Source organism: Notolepis coatsorum, assembly GCF_963971535.1.
Source record: "Notolepis coatsorum genome assembly, chromosome: 4".
Taxonomy (NCBI): Eukaryota; Metazoa; Chordata; class Actinopteri; order Aulopiformes; family Paralepididae; genus Notolepis; species Notolepis coatsorum.
Genome location: NC_140168.1, coordinates 39,968,766 through 39,992,001, shown reverse-complemented (window position 1 = coordinate 39,992,001; position 23,236 = coordinate 39,968,766). Strand labels below are relative to the sequence as shown.

General features: G+C 42.4%; 1 protein-coding gene across 1 annotated transcript in view; it reads right to left on the bottom strand.

The window, feature by feature from the left end:
• LOC311226489 (stromal membrane-associated protein 2-like) overlaps positions 1-19,484 on the bottom strand; it is a 47,729-nt gene extending 28,245 nt beyond the window's left edge. The window contains exon 1 of the mRNA XM_084311914.1: positions 19,175-19,484. Within this exon, the coding sequence (XP_084168040.1) occupies positions 19,175-19,280 (106 nt within the window). The 5' untranslated portion in view covers positions 19,281-19,484. The remainder of the gene's footprint in view (positions 1-19,174) is intronic.
• Positions 19,485-23,236: the final 3,752 nt, after the last annotated feature.

Below are 23,236 nucleotides of genomic sequence, written 5' to 3'. Positions count from 1 at the left end.
AATCCCTCCTTTCTGTTCCACTCCCAACTCTGTTCTCCCGGACGCCCTCGCTCTCTCTCTCTCTCTCTCTCCCTCCGTTCATCGCCCCTCTTTCCACACTGTGTCCGTCCTTATTTCCCTACCTGTTTTCCATACAGCTCCCCCCATAGGTACCTTTCCCTATCTTAACTTTAGCCTGTTTAAACTGTGTGTGTGTGTGTGTGTGTGTGTGTGTGTGTGTGTGTGTGTGTGTGTGTGTGTGTGTGTGTGTGTGTGTGTGTGTGTGTGTGTGTGTGTGTGTGCATGTGTGTGCATGTGTCTGTCTGTGTATGCATACAGCATGTGCCTATATACAGTGCTGGCCTAATCTGCTCGCGGCGGAGGAGTTAAGAACGTGTTGCTGGCTTGAGTCCCGGGTCTCAGCAGACATGTGAGAGAGCGTGGCAGGAAAAGGCCACTGTGGCCCATGTAGGCGGGGGGGGGGGGGGGGGGGGGGTGTTAGAGGGGGCGGCGTGGCCGTGAGGCTGACCCATGCCTGGGCTAAATGGGAGGGGGGGGGGGGGGGGGGGGTGAGGCTGAATCATACTGCAGCAGTACGCAACACTTGATCTCACTGCCAGTGGATACTACAGTCAGTGGCTGAGTAAAAGTGCGTCTGCGCGCGGATGGAGGATGATTCAAGGGGCAGCGAGAGCAGGAGAGGCGGGAGGAGGATGTGGACGGGAGAGAAAAGACACCTGAAAAAAATAACTTGCCTGGAAGATGTCGAGGTTCCAGGAACAGTATTCTGTGTACAGTCAGTGTGACAGGCTTTGCTTCGCGTTAATAATGAAGTGTGTTCTTTGGCAAGAGTGTGTTTCTCTCCCGCGCGAGGAGCGCCGCCCGCCACGTCTCTTCCTTGCTAACGTGACGTCAGAGCAACACAGCCTCTCTGCCCAGAGGCCTCATTTATAGACAAATGTTCTTGAACTTCACCTTCAACCCGAACGTCGGCACGTTATTCTTAACGGACGTTAAGTATTATGGGCTGCACTCGTTTAACCTGTTGGTGTGAGTCCCAGAATTCTAGCTTTCATTGGCCAGCGGCCCACTGTTACATCATCGTTAGAATGTTCAGTTCTCCACATGTGAGCTCACACACCTGAAAGGGTTAAAGTGGCGCGCGGCGGTCCTACTGTACGTACATCCGATCCAAGAATGACAAATGAACACCGACCGGAACGCATGCAGATGAGCTTAGCGTTTTCATTAGGAACCATGTCCTGCGGGGCGAAGATATCTGACAGGCATATGAAGATACGAAGACTTGGAATTCAATCATAAGCCTCAGTTTTCTTTCAACTCCCGAAGGAAACTCATTTTGTGGGCTGATATCAAAACAGTTAATATAATTACAGGCCGCCGCGACGTTGCCTGATTTAAAGTCATTACCAATTCAGCACACACACACAGCCCACCTTGAAGCTTCACACGTGGCTCGCTCCTCTCAGGCTTGCAGTCGTTTGACAGATCCAGCATATAATGTGCGTACACCCTGACGTAGGGCCATGCCGTCATGTGGAATTATGAATACCGGTTATTATTAATACTTTCATGTGATTCTCTATGTAAGACGATTCTAAAAGAAATGTGAGGGCATACCGGTACATAGGTGGACGCTTTCCATGGGAATTAATGGGAATATATGGGAATTAATGGGAATATATTCACATAATATATATAATTAACAAGAATACAATTACAAGATAAGGGTTATTTTCAGAGGCCATGTCATATTCAGATAAACATAAATATTTGACCATATATGCATTAGCACACATAATTGCAAAGCAAATGTATAATGTACTTATATAATTGAACTTTAAATGGATACTTCACTGAAAAACAATTCTGATTTATTTTGCGCATAATCTCTACAGTTTTCCACACATTAATTTAGTCTGACAATAATTAGATTGTCATTGACATCCAGTGAATGGAGGGCATTGAAATCCTTGTGTTGTGTTAATTACAGCTCAACCAAATTATAGACATGAAAAATAGCAATCCCTAAAAAGCTCTATGGCGTGCAGAAGGATGTCATTCTACTGTACCTGATCTGCATGTTAAATGCACAGTACAGGGTTGCAATTAAACTGCATTAACATTAGCCTACATGTGGATATTTTAACCAAAAAAATTCCACAAAACCTATATTGTCTCATTTGACGTATCCCACCCCACAAAACCAATTCACTATTATAAACTGAGATTTAGACTAGGGATGCACCGAATGGGAAATTCTTGGACGAAACCGATACCGAAAATAGGAAACAGTTGGCCGAAAACCGAATGCCGAAAGGCTGAAAATGATTCATAGAATAGATTTTTTTTACCAATGTTGTTCAACTACCTGATTATGGAAAAATATATGATTATGGCAAAACTTAACTTAAATAATAAATAATCACTATTATGGGTCCATAAAACATTTATTCAGCACTTCTGAATGCATACAGTACATTAATTCCAAGTCAAGTGCATTTTCTTTTCTCTGTAGGATAACTACAAAGTGCATTCAGAACAAAGCCAATGTGCTTTAAAACTGCATAAAGATCTGCACACATGAGAGGGAGAATAGCTTATAGCAGACTTAATGATGTTACTGTAGTGGCTACAGTAAGCATTTTATATAAAAGTACCCCCTCCAATGTACAGTAAATTACCTAGTATGGTTGTCAATATTCCAATGTACAGCTTTGCTTGTACAGTTGTACAGTGTTTCCCCCCCCCCCCAACCCCTCCTACCCAACCCCCCCCCCACATCCTCCAATGTACAGTTTCTACGTCAAATGTATATACTCCCTTTTCTGGACTCTTTTTGTATCACAAACAGTACTGTATTTGCAAATCTGGTATGTCATAAATGTATAGATGTAGCAGTACTGTCTATCTGTATGTCATGTATGTCATATATGTCCTGATGAATTGAAAATGGGGGACCCTGATGTAAACAAGATGTAAGTCTTTCTCTGGTCTGCATCCCCTTAACAATTGTGTGTATTGAGCTGTACTGTATTGTACCCATTCTGCAATCTATAATAAAGTTTTCAATCAATCAATCAGAGAGAGAGAGAGAGAGAGAGAGAGAGAGAAAGAGAGAGGTAGATAGATAGAGAGAGAGAGAAGACATGTGTGGCTGCTGCCATGGCGGACATCTGTGCTCTACTGAGCGCACCTTTCTAGTCCGCAGATGAATGTGCTCTCTTGACTTTGGCACAGTAGACGCGCGACATGTATTCTCGAGAATGATAATAATAATAATGCTCTTCAGATTATATGATCAACGACAGACAGCGTCAATGTGAGAAACACAATCCCCCCCCTCTTAAGTTAACCGCGACGGGCATATAGTAAATAAGGATAAAGCATGTTAAAGACGCATTTATTGGACGCGTTGCGCGCGGAGTTTACATAGAAACAGCGCGCATGTAATGACTGAAGCCACGTTTTGATGACATCATCACAACAACACGCGTTAGGTTACAGGTTGTTTCTGTTTCGGTGATATATTTTCGGTGAAAAAACTCTTTCGGCCCGAAAGCCGAAAGGCCATTTTTGGTCATTTTCGGCAGAAAACTTTTGGGGGCCGAAATTTCGTGGCATTCCTAATTTAGACCTATTGAAATTGGGCAAAATTTCCAAGCTTAACTTCCCATGGAAATGTACCGTAAAGTTGTCACCCTAGGTATGACTGATCTGAAGTCAGCTTGGAGCACGTCAAGGGAGGAGAGGACAGAACACTGAGGCTGCAGTTACACTAGAGCCATTTCATTTTGTTTCATTTCGCTTTTGAGAACGCTGCGTATTGGCAGGCAACTAAGAGTTAAGTTAGACGTCGTTTTGTCACGTCTACTATATACATGTAGTACAATGCCAAACCAGTAGGTGGCGATGTAGTTCAAACATGAAGGCCATTTTCAACCAATCAGAAAAGGTTGAACGCGTCACTCCACATCCTGCTCAAAATCTCAGAGAGCCACCATCTTTATACCTCGCATGAGCCATTTAGCTACATAGCATTTATTTTTCAGCAAGAAATAAAGTGCAATAAACAAAAATACATTCACTGTGTGTTCTGCCTCATTTGTTGATGATTTGTTGATGAAACAAAACTAACATCAACACAATTGACCACCAAGAGCGGAGTTTAGTCTCACAAAAATATCACCGATTTTGTTAGCTTACGTGCTAACGTGATTGGGATATGCCATTATAACAGTATAGCATTGTGGCTAGCAGCTTGGTAACGTTAATGCTAGCAGAATTAATGGATGTAAACTTTATTGAACAGATTGCAGAATGGGTACAATATAGGGATGCACGATAATTATCGGGCCGATATCAGCAATTATGACGTCATCCCGATAAACCTGATAACGTTATTGATAGGTCCGATAATATAATATATTTTTTGGTAAAAAGAAATGCGGTGTGGGTGAATTGGGATGAAGGGCGTTTGTTTTTACTGTAGGCTCCTCCCGTTTTGCCAGTACTGTGGTACAACTGATAGCGTGTGGTTTAGGAAGAGGGCGTTTTACACAAATCCAGCGCTCCCTTTCTTGGCTGTGACGTAGCCACGTAAGTTTCAGAAGCAGCGCGGATGTAAACAAAGATGGCGTCAGTAGTGTGGGAATAGTTTCAGAGGAAAAAAGTTTGCTTGCTATTTGTAACAAATGCAATGCAGAAGTTCCACGAGGAGGGAAAAGGGCAACAACTTATAATACATCCAACCTAACAAGTCACCTGCAACATCACCACCGCTACAATGGTGTGTTATTGTTTTAAAAGCCTACGACGACGCGCGAGCAGCTAAAGCTGACTGTGATGTAACCCTTGGTTGAATACGCATGCAGTCACTTATTGCTCCGTAGTAGCCAGGTTAATTTGCACCACCAAGCACTGCTTAAAAGCTAGCGGCTTGAGCCCTTGGGTGATTTCTGTCAAACTTCTTTAATTTAGCAAACGCCTCGTCAATAGGTACAAGCGCCGCGGGTTCCTTTGTAGCTGGCTTTGGATTCACAGCAGCTTTAGCTGCTTGCGCGTCGTCGTAGGCTTTTAACACACCATCGTAGCGGTGGTGATGTTGCAGGTGACTTGTTAGGTTGGATGTATTATAAGTTATTGACAGATTGTGAATTTTCTGATTCAAATTATATTTATTTGGAAAAATAAATATGGTCACTTTATCAGTCAAAACTGTTGACTTGGCTTTGTTTTGTTCATAGTAGTAACACTCATGTCATGATACATCTGGTTAGGTCAAAACTACAGGAATATACATTTAAAAAAGAATTGTATAATACAATAAATATCGGTTATCGGTATCGGCCTTGAGGAGCTTAAAGTTATCGGTATCGGGGTCAAAAAATCTATATCGTGCACCCCTAGTACAATACAATACGGCTCAATACAAACAATTGTTAAGGGAATGCAGACTGTTGTAGCTTGGACTGGGCTCCTTATAACAATAACTTGACAACACAATTGACCACCAAGAGCGGAGTTTAGTCTCACAAAAATATCGCAGATTTTGTTAGCTTACGTGCTAACGTGATTGGGATATGCCATTATAACAGTATATCATTGTGGCTAGCAGCTTGGTAACGTTAATGCTAGCAGAATGAATGAATGTAAACTTTATTTAACAGATTGCAGAATGGGTACAATACAATACGGCTCAATACAAACAATTGTTAAGGGAATGCAGACTGTTGTAGCTTGGACTGGGCTCCTTATAACAATAACTTGACAACACGTTGGTAGCCACAGCTACTTGGGACAGCTCTGCTGTAAACACTGGAAATAACCGTGCGGGTCTCTACTGCACATGAGCATTGGGCAGAACGGCTCCGTATCCGGCTCGCGCAGATTACATGGCACCATTGTCTGCGAGTTTCCAAAACGAAAACACCTTTTCAGCGTTCCCGCTAGGGAAACACGTTTTCCTGCCAAAACTGCATTTCTTTTTAACTTGGACATGCAAACGTAATCATTCAGCAACAAAACGTTGCTGTTTTAGCCCAGTGTAACCATGGCCTGAGTCAAAGACAAACAAGCTGTGATTTTCTTTTTTTATCGTCGTCAAACGGCTGGACTTTGGCTGTTTGATCACCTGCTGAGATTGAGGAACGATGAGCAGTGAGCGCACGCACACACACACACACACACACACACACACACAGTCACACACACACACACACACACACACACACAAAGGCATCATGAATACACACACACACACGCATCATGAATATACACACACACAGAGACATCAATACACACACACACACAGGCTACGTTGTTATGCCATGTGGGGGCATTGACTTAAATCAATTCCTTAACCTATTACCCTAACCTTAATCATAACCCTCCCCACACACACACACACGCAGGGTCATATGGCTCATTAGCCCACATCCCACCAGGATAAACAGTGCTCTCTGCATGTGGCTGTCTAATCCTACAGAGGCTCAGTCGTCATTGGCTCCTCCTCCTCCACCACCACCACCAGACTCCACCTCCACTCTATCCAGCCTCCAGCAACTCACCCGGCCAGAAAGCCTGCGGGGGGGGGGCGGGGGGCAGGGTGCCGCTATAACTGATCCAACAGAACTGGCACCCGCAAAACCCGTGCCAAGATCAGCAGATGGGCAGCCATTGATAATTCACTAATACACCCCCCTAGTGAATCACAGTCCTGTGTACTGGGGAACATACCAGGGGCGTTCTTAATTTAATTTGATCTCTCTTTGTTTTTTCTCTTTCCACCTATGTTTATTTATTTGACTTCTATTTATGTTTTTCTTCCCTTCTATGTGTTTTGAACATACTAATCTTGATGACATTGCAAAGAGGGTAAACCGTAATGTTAATTTCAAGAATGAATAAAGGTTTTGATTCAATTCAATTGAAAAAGTAAATTGCACTGAACATGAGCCGGGTAGATACAGTACGTTGTTCGGCTGATGTACATTTACATTTAAGCTTCCAATTTTTATCTCCAGATTATTTAAATCAATATCGGCATGTGTTTCCTCTGTCAAATGGGCTTCAAAATAATAGATTCCCTGTGCATTTCAGTTTGTGTATTTCTATATGGTGACACCACAGAAATAGAATAACATATTCATTATTAAATTTCTCTCTGGCGCACAGTGGGAGTCAAGGGGACTCTTCAGAGGCTCTTCTATACCCAGTCACCTTAGATTTAGAGGAGGATGAAGATTAGAAGATTATTTATTTTATTATCAATGTACACGAGGCAATTCAGATTAGTCTTTTTGCATATCCCTCCTAGTTACATACATAGGCTACACACAGTCCTCCACGTATGCATTTCATCAGAGAGGTCAGAGCACAGTGCAGCGCCCCTGGAGCATTTTTGGGGTTAAGTGTCTTGCTCAAGGGTACTTAGGCAGGATGGTGGGCACCGTAGATGTAATACCAGCCATCCTTCAGTCACCAGCTCACAGCTGGAATACACCCCCCCCCCCCTGTCCATGGCTGGGTTCGAACCAGCGACCTTTCCTTTTCTGGCCGACCTTTTTACCTCTAGAGTCTCAGTCTAGAGTAGACCATCCCGCCTCCCCCATTAGCATCTCTACACACACAATCAATCAACATCCAGAGACTCTTCTACACCCAATCACCTTAGATTTAGCATCCAGAGACTCTTCTACACCAATCACCTTAGATGTAACATCTAGACTCTTCTACACCCAATCACCTTCGATGTAGCATCCAGAGACACTTCTACACCCAATCACCATCGATGTAGCATCCAGAGACTCTTCTACACCCAATCACCTTCGATGTAGCAGGGCGCTCACCTTCTTTCCCCAGGATGAGGGGGGGGGGGGGAGTGGCATCACCAGGTGATATCTCCATAACAACCGGTGGGCCAGTGTATATGCAAACACAAACACAAAGGAAGGCAGGCTTTGTGCACACACACACACAAACGGACACCCTGATACACACACATGCGCGCGCAGTCCCTGGAGGCTGGAGGCAAGGCTATAGAAGTTGACGATCACAACATTCACCAACATCACCTGCCTCGCCCTCTCTCCCTATTGCTATGATTTCTCTCTTCAGCTCTGTACTATGGAGTCAGTCAACGAGAGAGAGAGAAACAGAGAGCACATGAGAGAGAGAAATGTAACAGTCAATGTAAGCCGCTCCTACTGTGAGTAGAGGAGATGGCTGCTGTCATCATGAGATTGTATCATAGCATCTCTGCGGTAAACATTTGGTTTCTGTGTCAATTCCTGTCAACGTGTGGTACTGGGGGCTATATACTGTGTATGGTTTGTCATACAGTATATGATGTGTATGTTTTCTGTTTTCTCATAGTGTGGTACAGTATATACTGTGTATGTTGTCTCATACAGTGTGGTACAGTATATACTAGGGGTGGACGGTATGGTCTAAAATTTATATCACGGTATAATTTGAAGCATAGACGGTAACGGTATATATCACGGTATCATCGTTTTTGATACAAAAAAATTTTGTATTTTATATATATATATTTTTTTTATAAAATATATATATTATATAATTAGACTTGTACTGGTATTATCTGCGAGACATCGCCACCACGCAACAAGCTCCACTGTCTGTGTGTACTCTAGTAGCCTCCAGCTACGGCCAGAATTCTCCGGAGCTGCACCTGGACCTATACTCGAGTAGCCTCGAGCAGAGCTACGGCCAGGATTCTCCGGCGCTGCACCTGGACCCTATTGTATTGGTATTATAACGTTAGCAAGCCCTCAGCTCGAATACGCATCGAATCAGTGTTATAAGACATTGATATCATGAGCTATCTGTAGCTACTGCATATATAACGTTAATACAACGCCTCAGTGAATTATTTAGTTCAATGGGACATTTCGTTTTGAACGGTGAACTAACTTGTGTTAACGTGAGCTAACAGGTAGCATACACGTCTCTAGTACTAGACTTTGTGGAGCGTTTGTTGATGTCAGGAGCTATCGGTAGCTGGCCGACTAGATACCGTTCGGTTAGACAATGCCCCATCATGTATTAAACTAAAAGTGAATAGTTGACTGGGTCATTTTGTAACGGTAGCTAAGCTAACGTTAGCTCAGGGAGACGCCGACAGCTCCCGTGTCCCGTCCCACTAGACTACTAGACCCGTGTTTACATGCGTGCGGTAGGGGCTGGCACGCCCACTGCGCGAAGCCTCCTAAATAACTTTTTCCAGTTCGCACATATCTATTATCTATGACTAATTCTATCTATTTTTAGGGGCAAATGCCAGTGAAATAGTCGCGCTGTGGTTACATGACGTCATTGCTATTTTAGAGCTGCACTACCGGTTACACGGTATACTCAAAATCCATACCGTAGAGCAAATTCATACCGTTTATACCGTATACCGTTTATACCGTCCACCCCTAGTATATACTGTGTATGTTGGCTCATACAGTGTGGTACAGTATATAGTGTGTATGTTGTCTCATACAGTGTGGTACAGTGTATATACTGTGTATGTTGGCTCATACAGTGTGGTACAGTACTGTGTACTGTAGGGGTTAGGGTTGGCTCAGACTGTCGGCGTCTGTTGCACTCTGTATGCGTTCAGCCACTTCCTGTTGACTCACAGAGAAGGGAAGGTGATAAAAGCACAGTAATGTATGTCAAAGCAAACAAGATTAGACAAAGAGCCAATCCATCAGTGGCCACTAGACTAGAGAGAGAGAGAGAGAGAGAGAGAGAGAGAGAGAGAGAGAGAGAGAGAAAAGCGAAGCAGGCCTAAGTCAGGCCAATCTTCGTCCATCGACTAAAAACACCTTCAAACAATATCTAAAAAACTAAAGCCTCCCATGCGTTAAACTTTCCCAGTGAGAGTGCCCGCTGTCAGGTGAAAAGAGGCTGCTGGCTGTCTCCACATGTATCAGAGGACGCATGTGATAGACTTCAGGGTTCCCTAGACCGGCAAGTGGGGAGCAAATGCGTGCAACGACCAGGAAGGGGAGGGGGGAATTGGCATAACGACAAAAAATTGGGATGGGAGAAAAATACAGAAAAAGGAGGAGAAAAGTAGATAAAAAAATTAAATATCTGTGTGCGTGTGGACGAGGCCGTAAGATATTCCTTTATTGTTCAATCGTAAGGCCTCGTCCACGCGTAGATATTTAAAGAAAACGCATTTAAAAATAAATAAATTAAAGATTTACAATTACACACACATTCTACAACCTATAAACAGTAAATTGAGCAATGTACTCATACACTGTATACTGTAGTGACACATCTAGGTTCAACATAGAGCAATAAGGAAGGTAATTGAAGAGGGAATCCATGGAGATATGAAACTAAACAATCTAGAGTATAGTGACAGCCCATTAATTAATACATTCTCATGAAGAAGAAAAAAGAGAGAGGTATTTTCATTCATAGTAGCAGGGAACTACATTAGCTCCACAAGCCAGAAAAGACATATTGTGAGTTGTCTTGGGAACAAACATAACATGACATTTTGGTTATGTTATAACCATGATAAATATGACATTTGAACCATGATAAATAATGACATTTTGGTTATAACGATGATAAATATGACATTTAAACCATGATAAATATGACGTTTGGGTTATATAACCATGATAAATAGATCAGCACACATCATAGCTCTTCCTGTCAGGCTGACAAATAACACACATTAGGCAAAGTAGGCCTGTGAGAAATAGCTGTGAAACCTACTGTACACAAAAAAAAACATTTAAATTCCCCTAATGCAACAGCTCCACATCCTGTGTGTGTGTGTGTGTGTGTGTGTGAATGTGTGTGCACGCACATGCATGCGTGTTGCTATTTTTTCCTAACCCCTAATCTCATCTGCGGTCTAATTAGACTACCCTGTCGTACAGTTAAGAGTCACACCAATCAGTTGTGTGTGTGCGCGTGTGTGTGTGTGTGTGCAAACAAGGTTAGCATAATGAAAAGCATGTCTCTTGTTATTGAAAGACCCTTAAAAGAATAGACAGTGAGCCAACCTCATGTCTTCATACTGCTTCAAAGTCCTATGTCATTTAGGGTTTACAATTTTCAGGCTAACAAGCATGTTTCCCTTCTGGCCATTATGGGTCAGTTCTTTATCCGTTCTGTATCCGCACCGACACCACTCACTCACTCACTGCTGATACCATTACGCTCTAAGTGTGTATGGCATCTGGATTTAAAGATACCACTCAATTAATTGTGAGAGACAAACCTAGAACACTGGTTTGTGTGTGCAAAAATGTAAAAGAAAAACGTTCAGATTAAATAATGTACAAGAGCGGAAGTGGGGGGAAAGAATACCTACTAGGGCTGGGCGATATGGCCAAAAACGTTATCGCGATAAAATTATAAAATTATTTTCATATAACTCGATATCGATAATTATCGTCGATATAATGTCTGTCAGGTTTAATTAACTTCTTATGCCCGGCACCGATGGACGGGCTATTAATAGCATAGATATATATAATAGACTTGTTTTGCTGCTGCGAATGTTGATGTCGTCATCAGTCCGCGCACGTTAGCAGTTAGCCGACAAGCGGAGTATCTCATGACAGACAATGTACTAAATATTACCCTAAAATACTCTCTTCCGCCCCAATATATTGAAACGACGTCCACTGTATACCCCACACTACTATAAACGTGGCCTCAGAATTCACGACACACACATACTCGGCACGTAAATATATAAAATAGTGCCGCGCAAGCTAGTTATCCTAGCCAGCCTGTTGTGTCTAAGCGGTGTATTCCATGACAATGTACTAAATATTATCCTAAAATACTCTCTTCCGCCCCAATATATTGAAACGACGTCCACTGTATACCCCACACTACTATAAACGTGGCCTCAGAATTCACGCCACACACATACTCGGCACGTAAATATAAAATAGTGCCGTGCAAGCTAGTTATCCTAGCCAGCCTTGTTTACTACTAGAGTCCTACCTCTCTACCCAGAGGTGCACCGCGGGTCTCCTTCACTGTCGGCCATCTCCTTCACTGATTGGTTGTTAGTGCGTGTGCTGATATCCAAGCTTGGAAAATCGATATATCGAAACTTTGCGACCACGTTTCATGTTTATTTCGAGGAAATAATTTATCGCGATAGTTATCGTTATCGTTTTAACGCCCAGCCCTAATACCTACCCTATATTGTTTGCTCCCGTGGCTGTCTCCCCATATGAAAAACCAGGACATGGTATAAAGTATGATGATGACAAGGTAATGCAAGCTCTGATCACTCCTGCTACACATGTGGGCGGAGCTAGGAATGCACTCCCGCCACCAAGCTGACAAAATACCACTTAGACACTTGGCTGCAGAAGCATGTTTTGCTCTTTAGTTTTACCTAAGAGAACAGATTTACATTCATTCATTCATTACATACATTCACATATATTAGATATAATCCTTTTTTGTTACACATGGCTTCTGGTATCAGGTTATCATATTGAGGAAAAAATTATTCAATATCGATACCCTGTTATAGGACAGATATCCAATATACCCTGTTATATAGCCTGATATCAGAGAGATATATCCAATATACCCTGTTATAGCCTGATATCAGATATATCCAATATACCCTGTTATAGCCTGATATCAGAGAGATACTGTAGATATCCAATATACTATGTTATAGCCTGATATCAGTCATATCCAATATACCCTGTTATAGCCTGATATCAGTCATATCCAATGTACCCTGTTATAGCCTGATATCAGACAGATATCCAGTGCATCCCTATTCCATACTAGAAATACTGTGTATTGTGGACTTTAAACTCTGAAAGAGGACCCTTGTATGAAGAAGTAAAGCTTCATAGAGGTATAATATTAAAAGTAAATCTGTAATATCAATTACAGGAAAATATAGGAAATGAGTACAATATTCAATTGTACATTTGAGTCTGAGCCAGTGTGATGAAGGACCTGTTCATTATTTGGTCCTGTTGAAAAACCTTGCTTCTACATTTGGAGCCAGATACCATATTATAGCAAGAGGAGGTGCTTTCATCAAGAGATTATTATAGAGCTCCGATCCACCAAGCTTCAAGCATATTTTCTCATGAAAAAGGCTTTTGAGTTTGCAGACATCTCCAAAACTAGGTGAATCACACAAATACTATCTGGATGGATGGATAGCACTCCGGGGGGGGGGGGGGGGTATATTATTTGTGGGGTGGGGACTGCCCCTTTAACATACGTGTCCCATTTCTGCTCTGCACTATATAGTATTGTATTAGTACATTGCATAGTATATTGTATGGTATGGTAACTCAGTTACTTCTATTCTGCATCGAACATTGTACATATGTCGATACTGAACACTGACTTTTTTTTTTTACTTCTATTTTACATGCTATAACTATTTTATTTCATACTATCTTGTCTAGCACAGTCTCTGGAGCATAACAGTAAGAAGCATTTTGTATAAAAGTATTCTGTACTTCTGTATGACAACTATTAAAGAAACTTGAAACTTGAACTTGTCTACGTGGTGCTTGTGAGCCGAGGGTTGTGGGTTCGAGGCTGTTGGGAGGACAGGTGCTGAACGTGAAGTGCCTGCTAGTACCTAGTGACCACCGTTACACACACATGCACAGTTGCGTATTGGAATGTGCACGCACACACACACACACACACACACACCGAACACACAAAATCACAGCTCTTTCCGTAGATTTTGGAGTTTCATGACCTATGGCTATTTCTAACTCATCACTCCACAATCCTCCACCCGTACCCTCAGATCTGCAGGTAGCCTGCTCCTTCGGGTCCCCAGTACCCGGCTATGCACCATGGGGGGATGAGCCTTCTGCTCGGCTGCACCACGCCTGTGGAACAGCCTCCCCATCCAGCTGAGGGCACCACAGAGCTCCTTTAAAGCAGACCTGAAGATCTGTTTAAAAAGGCCTTTGATTGCTAGCTTTTTATTTATTTTTTCTTGTGATTACATTTATTTTTTCTTGTGCTGTTGCCTTTAATTTTCTGTTTATACTATGTTTCCAACTATGTTCTATTTTTATTTTATTTTTACTCTGTACTTTATTTTTTATTAATAATTATTAATAATAAATGTTTAACTATGTTTTAACCCTGTAGCACTTTGGGATCCTAGTGAACAAAAAGTGCAATACAAATACAATCTATTATTATTATTATTATTATTATTATTATTATTATTATTATTATTATTATTATTATTATTATTATTATTATTATTATTATTATTCTGACTGCACTCCCAAAGGCACATGATGAAACACAATATTAACCTGGAGGCTGAAAAGGTGTGTGTGTTCCTGCCTGCCCCGCTGAATTGTTTCCATGGCTGCAAGAATCTCCCCCGGCACAGATACAGTAAGTGAGCTACAGTAACATTGTCAACTTGCCAGTGTTGGTGTGATCAACTGAAGAACGGTCTTATCAACAGAGATAATGCAACACATTAGAATCATACTTACGTTAGAAGTTAACACATTATAACATACAATCAGAAGGAATTGCGACTACTCGCTGTTACCTCTGCTTTCTCACTGTACCCCATCTGATAGGCCTAATACTCAATGTATTATAATAATAATAATAATAATAATAATAATAATAATAATAATAATAATAATAATAATAATAATAATAATAATAATAATTAATAATTAATAATAATAATAATAATAATAATAATAATAATAATAATAATAATAATAATAATAATAATAATAATAATAATAATAATAATAATAATAATAATAATGGCTTGAATTTATATAGCGCCTTTCACATACCCAAGGCGCTTTACAATAAAAAGGGGGAGGGGAGGATGACCTAAACTAAGAAACAAAACACAAAACAGAACAGAGCAAACGGAACAGAACAAAAACAGAACAAAACCAAATAGAACAAACAGAATGAATAGGATGCTCAGGAGCATCAGAGACCATAGGCCTGGGTGAAGAGGTGAGTCTTCAGCAGGTTTTTAAAGTGGACAAGAGAATTAGCATTTCGGATGTCCATGGGGAGGGAGTTCCAAAGGGTGGGGGCAGCCACACTAAAAGCCCTGTCCCCGAAGGTCCGCAACCTGACTTGTGGGATGGTAAGTAAGCCTGTGTCAGTGGAGCGGAGATTCCGGGAGGGGGTGTAGGTGTGGAGAAGGTCAGATAGGTATTGAGGGGCGGTGGTGTGTAGGGATCATGTGAGCAGGAGGATCTTGAAGGTGACACGAGATTTTACAGATTTTATTACTAATTATCAGTCACCCGCCTCAACAACTAAAGTATTGACTTATCTCAAAAAACGCCCCCCCCTTTTCTTGATCCTCCAATCACAGAGATGTCCAGCTGTTTGAGAGAGGTCAATCGCACGCCTCTGGATCTGACCATCTCTTTGACTTGCACGCCCGGCGGTTCTTCCATTGGCTTTAGTGGGAGTCTTTCCTCATCCTCACCGCAGGGTCAAGGACGGCGGGCGCCGCTCCGTTGTAATGTAGTGCTTGTGCTTGTAAAGCCCACTGAGACGTGTAAACCGTGATAATGAGCCGCGCAGATAAACACGGGTCGACTTGATGCACGATGTTAGAAGTCAACATGGTAGTGGTGTCAAAACAACAGTACCCCCGTCTGTGTGCGGTAATAACTACAATGTGTTATGATGTGTTGTAAAAGTGTGAGTGTAATGTATTATTGACGGTCTCTCTGTGCAAATAACCATTGACCTACGAGTCATCCCGTGGTGGAAAGTAAGTAAGTGTTTTTACTCAAGTACCCGTGTGTTCAAGTACACTATACTCAGTAGCGCTCATTTATATATTTTACACCCAGTTTATTTACCTGTACATTGTATATTACTATTGCACTTTACTGTTACATTTGCTCACTAATCTAAAGGAACGGTGTACTCCACTGTGTGTCACTGATCCTGTGTGTGTGTCAGTGCCTACACTCTGCATGTGTATGTGTGTGTGTGTCTCTGTGTCTGTGAGTGTGTGTCTCTGTATCTGACCGTGCATGAGTGTGTGGCTGCAGTTGACCCCTGTGGTGCCAGTCTGGCTCTAACAGAGATGCGACCTCAGCGGTATAATGGAGGAGAAAGACAGAGAGAGAGAGACAGACAGAAAGATATAGAGTAACACAGGCCACATTGGCCCCCGTTCAAATAAAGGACAGCAAACAGGAGGGGAATACGGGAAGAGCGAGGGAGGAAACGGAGAGAGAACTGTGAGCTCAATTACCACAGATCAACAAGCGTCTTATCTGTCTGTCTAGCAGGCGGCCTATCCGCCTGTCTGTGTGTTCGCCCGCCTGCCTGTCTGTCAAAGTCACAGACAAAGCAGAGCGACGAGTCTGCCTCAGAAAAGTTGGATCAATTAGACGACACGCCTTAAGTGTAGCACGACGTAAGCTTGTGATTTGTATTCATTGCTTCCCTTGTGCTCGCCAAATGTTACCAAATGTCAACATGGCGCATTGTTGACCACAAGAGGAGCAGCGGGCATCTTCCACATTGACGCTTGTCCTAATGTCAACAATCAAACTCACAGTCATTCTGCATTTGATTATAACTCAGGGGTCGGAAATGTCTGACTTCCTACTAAGAAAAAGATGGGTGAGCCGAGGGTTGTGGGTTCGAGGCTGTTGGGAGGACAGACTGCTGAACATGAAGTGCCTGCTAGTACCTAGTCAGGGGTGCAGTCGTAATATCAGAACTGCCTGTACGCTGTTTAAATGACGGCACGTGCACGCGCGCGCATACATATGTTCCCTCGCGTGCGCACAGAACAGATGATTATTATGCATAAATAGTAGGAAACATGTTTGTATAGGAAATTACTAGTTTTAGTTTAGTTTTTGTAAATATTGTCTTGAAATAGAGAAGCTGAAAAAGGTAGCAGGATGTAGCCTTCTTCAATATATAAAGAAATTATATTGTCAACAGATATGGTTGAAAAACAAACAATGTTTTAAATGTAATTGTAGATACAATATTGTAGTTATCATTTCTTTAATTGAATTAACTTAAACTAGAAAAGTAAATACAAACTAAATTAACAATGTAACTTAGGTTACAGAAGGACAGTTTCCTTCTGAAGCACAACTTAATGCCTCATCCTTCCAGTCGGGACCATTTGTCACATAGTGAGAGCTCCACAGATCAAGCAAACCCCCACAGGGCTTGTATTTTGGTTTTGCACTTCTCGTTCTTTGTTACGTTATTGGTATCCTATTATTATGCAAAGTCTAGGTGATAGATAAGTGCCGGTACTTGTGAATGAATTTTTTTGTGCGCGCGCGTGCACATCCGTGCGTGTACTTCTGCTCAGAAGACTGCTGGGACGGCGTGGGACCACCACTGCACCACTGTACCTAGTGACCACCGTTACACACACATGCACATTTCCGTAATGTGCACGCACACACGCAAGCACACACACACCAAACACACAAAAGCACAGCTCTTTCCGTAGGTTTTGGAGTTTCATGACCTGTGGCTATTTCTGACTGCACTCCCAAATGCACATGATGAAACACAATATTAACCTGGAGGCTGAAAAGGTGTGTGTGTGTGTGTGTGTGTGTGTGTGTGTGTGTGTGTGTGTGTGTGTGTGTTCCTGCCTGCCCCGCTGAATAATTTTCATGGTTGTTGCAAGAATCTCCCCCGGCACAGATACAGTAAGTGAGCTACAGATACAGTAAGTGAGCTACAGATACAGTCAGTGAGCTACAGATACAGTAAGTGAGCTACAGATACAGTAAGTGTGCTACAGATACAGTAAGTGAGCTACAGATACAGTAAGTGAGCTACAGATACAGTAAGTGAGCTACAGATACAGTAAGTGAGCTACAGATACAGTCAGTGAGCTACAGATACAGTAAGTGAGCTACAGATACAGTAAGTGTGCTACAGATACAGTAAGTGAGCTACAGATACAGTAAGTGAGCTATACAGTAAGTGTGCTACAGATACAGTAAGTGAGCTACAGATACAGTAAGTGAGCTACAGATACAGTAAGTTAGCTACAGTAACATCGGCAACTTGCGAGACGGCGCGTCAACTCAAAGAGTTCCAATAGTCGCAAACTCGGGTATGATTCCTCAACCCCCAGTTCAAAGCCTCTGTGTCATTTGACGTCATTTCAACATGGCCGCCCACATCGTTATTTGTTAACCGTCTTTGTGAGCTGTAGTTCATGCGAGACAAATTGGAAGAAAGAATTGCCAAAAAAGGTTTACCAGCTGTAGCTTGAACGCACGTAGGTCGGGGATGACGCGTCTCCCACTTCTGACCACAAACAAGTGCAGCATTAGCTCAAGGACAGGGCATGGAGCCATGTCACAAATCTGACCAGGCTACTCACCCAACACCACACCCTCCTGATAACACCTACAAGAGGCCTAAACCTACCTTAGGACGCATATAGGTGACTACTATATTCTATCAGGTGTTTTGTACACAGTTTGGCTGTGTTTACTATACTATTCTATGGCTAACATGAGAGACAAGACTAGTATGCTATGTCAACAATGGCCCAATTAGGGAAACTTGAATGGTGAACCCTTCTCTTCATGAAATGACCAAAACAAGTGTTTAGCCTGCAGCATCAGACACACACACACACACACACACACACACACACACACACACACACACACACACACACACACACACACACAGAAAGAGAGCGGGGGAGAGGGAGAGAGAGAGAGAGAGACAGACAGAGTTAGGCTATTCCATGGCTATTTCGCTGCTCCAGGGGCGCAGCCTAGAACAGATTGTTCAGGGTGGCTGAATGTCAGAGCAGAGCAGGTGTCTTCACTTTACTATCTCTACTGAAGACGTGGCCCCGTGGGAGCTGCCTTTATTGCAGCATAGTAGAAGGTAATCGACCGGCCGAGAAGAGTGACTGCATTTGCCTGGAAAAGGAGGTTGACTCACGCGCGTCTCGGCCGTGGCTATACTGCCTATATACCCCCCTGTGTACACTTAAGAGACACACGCTACACACATGACATGTCCACACATATGTCCACACACACACGCACACACACTTGAACACACACGCGCACACACGCACGCACACACACACTTGAACACACACACACACACGAACACACACGCCTACCTTTTGATTCACAATCTGCGCAGTATTTATTATCCTCCAGCGCTAGTAAAGAAGTGAGGACAGCCTGATATCTGTCAATGTCTTTCACAGATTTCCCCGTCATCATCGCACTATGTCAAAGCCGGTCCGTGTTGTGGCTCCTACGAGTCAAATAGTCCTATATTCTTCTACCAAGGTTTAAAAATAAAAAAAAATAAAAAAAAACACGAGATGCAGAAGCAGAGATGCGCGCTGCCTCCCCCTCCTCCTCCTCAATGAGTTTGTTTCACCACGATAGGGTTATTATTAGCTTCGAGCTAATCGTTACGTTAGATGTACGGGTTTTCATTCAAGTGTAGCATGAAAATATAATTAGCCGAAAAATAACCTATGATCATCACATGCAATAAGATATCCTCCTCGAGTTGCATGCAGCGCATCTGTAAATAATCACAATCCAGTGATTTGTAGCATGTCGAGTCCTCCTCTCTGACAGCAGCCCTCTTCTTCTCACCTCCCCTTTCTGTCTTTCCTGGCATCGGCGCGGCTTACACACAAACAAACACACGCACGCACACACACGCACACACACGCACGCACACATACGCGCGCACACACACGCGTGCGCGCACGCCAACACGCATACTCACATGTGCGCGCACACACACACGCACACACACATGCATGAGAATGAATGAATGAAAACTTTATTTAACAGATTGCAAAATGGGTCCAATACAGTACAGCTCAATACACACAATTGTTAAGGGTTGCAGACCAGAGAAAGACGTTTGTCTTGTTTACAGCAGGGTGAATTAATGAATGAATGAATTGAATGAATGAATGAATGAATGAATGAATGAATGAATGAATGAATGAATGAATGAATGAATGAATGAATGAATGAATGAAAACTTTATTTAACAGATTGCAGAATGGGTACGATACAGTACGGCTCAATACACACAATTGTCAATACACACAATTGTTAATTGTTAATGCAGACCAGAGAAAGACGTTTGTCTTGTTTACATCAGGGTCCCCCATTTTCAATTCATAGTGACATTTATGACATACACAACATACATGACATTTATGGCATAGGGACAATATTTAGTACTGTTACATTTGTGACATATACGATATTCAAATATACAGTACTGTTACCCATAGATCCTGACAGAGTATATACATATGATGGGGAGGGGACTGTACATTAGGAGGGGGTGGGTGGGTGGGAGAGAAATATACATACGGCGGGGAGAGAATATATACATGCAGTGGGGAGGAGACTGTCTATTAGGAGGGGGTGGGGGTGGGGGGGTTTGGACATTTACGGTGGCCAGTTTCGAATTGCAGCCTCCCGTAGGTGCTCTTTAAGAGCGGTTTTGAATGTGGGTAGGGATTCACATTCCTTTACAGCTTTGGGTAGGGCGTTCCACAATGATGTGGCATAATTGCGATACGTGTTTAGTCCCTTGTTTGAGCCGAATCTGGGTTTAACATGATCTGTTGAGCTTCCTCTGGTGTTGTGCTCGTGGTATTCACTGACCTTTGGGAAGTATTTTGACATGTACATGGGTACCTTAGTCGTATAATGTTCTTGTAGACCAGGCCCATTGCAAGTTGCTGTACTCTGTCGTCTACTCTAAGCCATCCTAGGTTGTCAAAGTGGGCAGGGGTGAGGTGGGTTCTAGGGGTAAGGTCAAGTAGAAGTCTGACCAGTTTGTTTTGTGATGTTTGTAATCTTGTTTTTAGCACCTTTGAGGTGCTTTGGTACCATGAGGTGCAAGCATAGTCGTAGTACCCTTGAATGAGTGCTCCTGCCAGAGTCTTCAGGGTATTCTTCTTGTTTACCAGAGAGGAGATCCGGTACAAGAATCTAGTTCGTTGGTTGACTTTTTTAATTACCTTGGAGGCCATTTTGTCACAGGGAAGATTTGCCTCTAGGATGGAACCTAGGTATGTAATTTCATCTTTCCTTGTGACAATATTGTCACCCACTGTAACTGAGAAGCCGTCGGCCTTGCTGAGTTTGTTATTTGATCCGAAGAGAATGGACTCTGTTTTACCCAGGTGTAGTGATAGGTTGTTATCAGCAAGCCAGGTGCAGATTCAGAGCAAGTTCAGAGCTGAGGGTTTTTTCATTAGGGTCCCCCATTTTCAATTCATCGTGACATTTATGACATACACAACATATATGACATCATGATATTTATGGCATAGGGACATACATGACATACAGGTATACACACACACACACACACACACACACACACACACACACACACATACACACACACACACACACACACACACACACACACACACACACACACACACACACACACACACACACACACACACACACACATTTAGAATCTTTATTTATGTCCACATAAAGACAATGTTTAAAGGACACAAATGTACATTGTGGGTTATTCTGATACAATCCTGCCCAAATTGACAATGGCAACCAAAGTTACACACACACATGGATGATGAACCTGACAATCTACACACAGCTCATGGATACAGATAGCAGCGTTTTCTCCAAATTGCCCGGCTGCCAATAATTGCTGACACTGAGCAATATCTTGCGAATTGTTTGGCTCTTCTTTTCGGAAGACCGGCCATCTGAAGGCCTCTAACACCCAACTTATGGACATGACCCAGGCTTCCAAATATGAAGACTAAAAGTTTACAGTTGTAGCCGAGTTGTGATATGGTATAGTCTAACATTTGATATTTTAACATTTTGGTTGTAAAGGCTTCCTCTAGAGTCTAGACTGTAGTCAAAAGGGGCGGATTTAGGATTGTAGGAGATCCGGGGCTTAGCCCAGATAGGTGCCCACTTTTTCTTTTTTTTTTTTATATATTTTTTTTTTTTATATAATTTTTTTTTTGGGCAGGCAAGGGGTGGTTTGGAGGGGGTCCGGCACGACCCCCCCCCCCCCCACGGCAGATTTTTTTTGAATTTAATTAACCTGTACGTGCAATTTCCTGCAATATAGAGCCTTCAATCTTGACCAATAAAGCTGCTCTTTTCACTATAAAACTCAGTTAACCATAACGTAGTTATGGTTAGATTTATATATTGGGGCAGGATATATCATATTTTTCATATGATCAAAAAGTGGTGGAGCAAGAGCATACCTTTGCTCCCCCAAGTTCAATAGTGGGAGAGCAGAGATGCTCCGAATGCTCTTATGGCCAGGCGTCTATGATTCACTGATACAAAGTAAAATAGTGCAGTGCAATAAAATAGTTAGTAAAATAGAATAAAATAATGCAATAGTGCATTGCAATAAAATAGTTATCATCGTATTTTTTCGGGAGGCCGGTAAGGAGTGCATTACAGTAGTCGAGTTGGCTTGAGATAAAGGCATGGATCTGGTTTTCAGCGTCCTTTTGATTTATAAATGGCCGTACTTTAGCTATGTTTCTAAGGTGGAAGAATTAAGTTTTTGTCAACTTGTTGATTGTGATTTAAAGCTTAGGTCTGAGTCTACCGTAACACCAAGACTTAACTCACTCAAATACAGTTAGCAGCTGGATAGACCACAGATGGACATTAGCTTCTGCTAAATCTGGTGCAAACATATGTTCATGTTTTTTCAAAAAAAAAAAAAAAAAATAAAAAATTTAATAGATTCAGGGCTTTTCAGAAAACATTCGGGGCTTGAGCCCAAGTAGCCACCCCCTAGCCCCGCCCCTGAGTCAAACGTGCAACCAACTTCTAGGATGAGAACCTCTCTGTTATTCTCATTAACAATAACAACATCGGGGGTGTTTGCTGAAATATCAGAGAACAGTGAGTTGTCCCTACACAGATTGAGCATATATGGCTTCACACTGGTGTGCTTATACAGCTTATATGTTGCAGGTGACCCGAGTGTGGAACTGACACTGTCTGCAATCAGATCCACGATCCTATCATGCCTACAAATGTAGAGCCCCTTGTATGCATGACAGATTGATAGCCATTGAGTATGTGAGACATGGTTTCTGTTGTCTGTTCGTGACCATGGTGTATGCAGTGTGGGCTATGACTGCCAGGGAACCAGGTGGAATGGTTGAGCA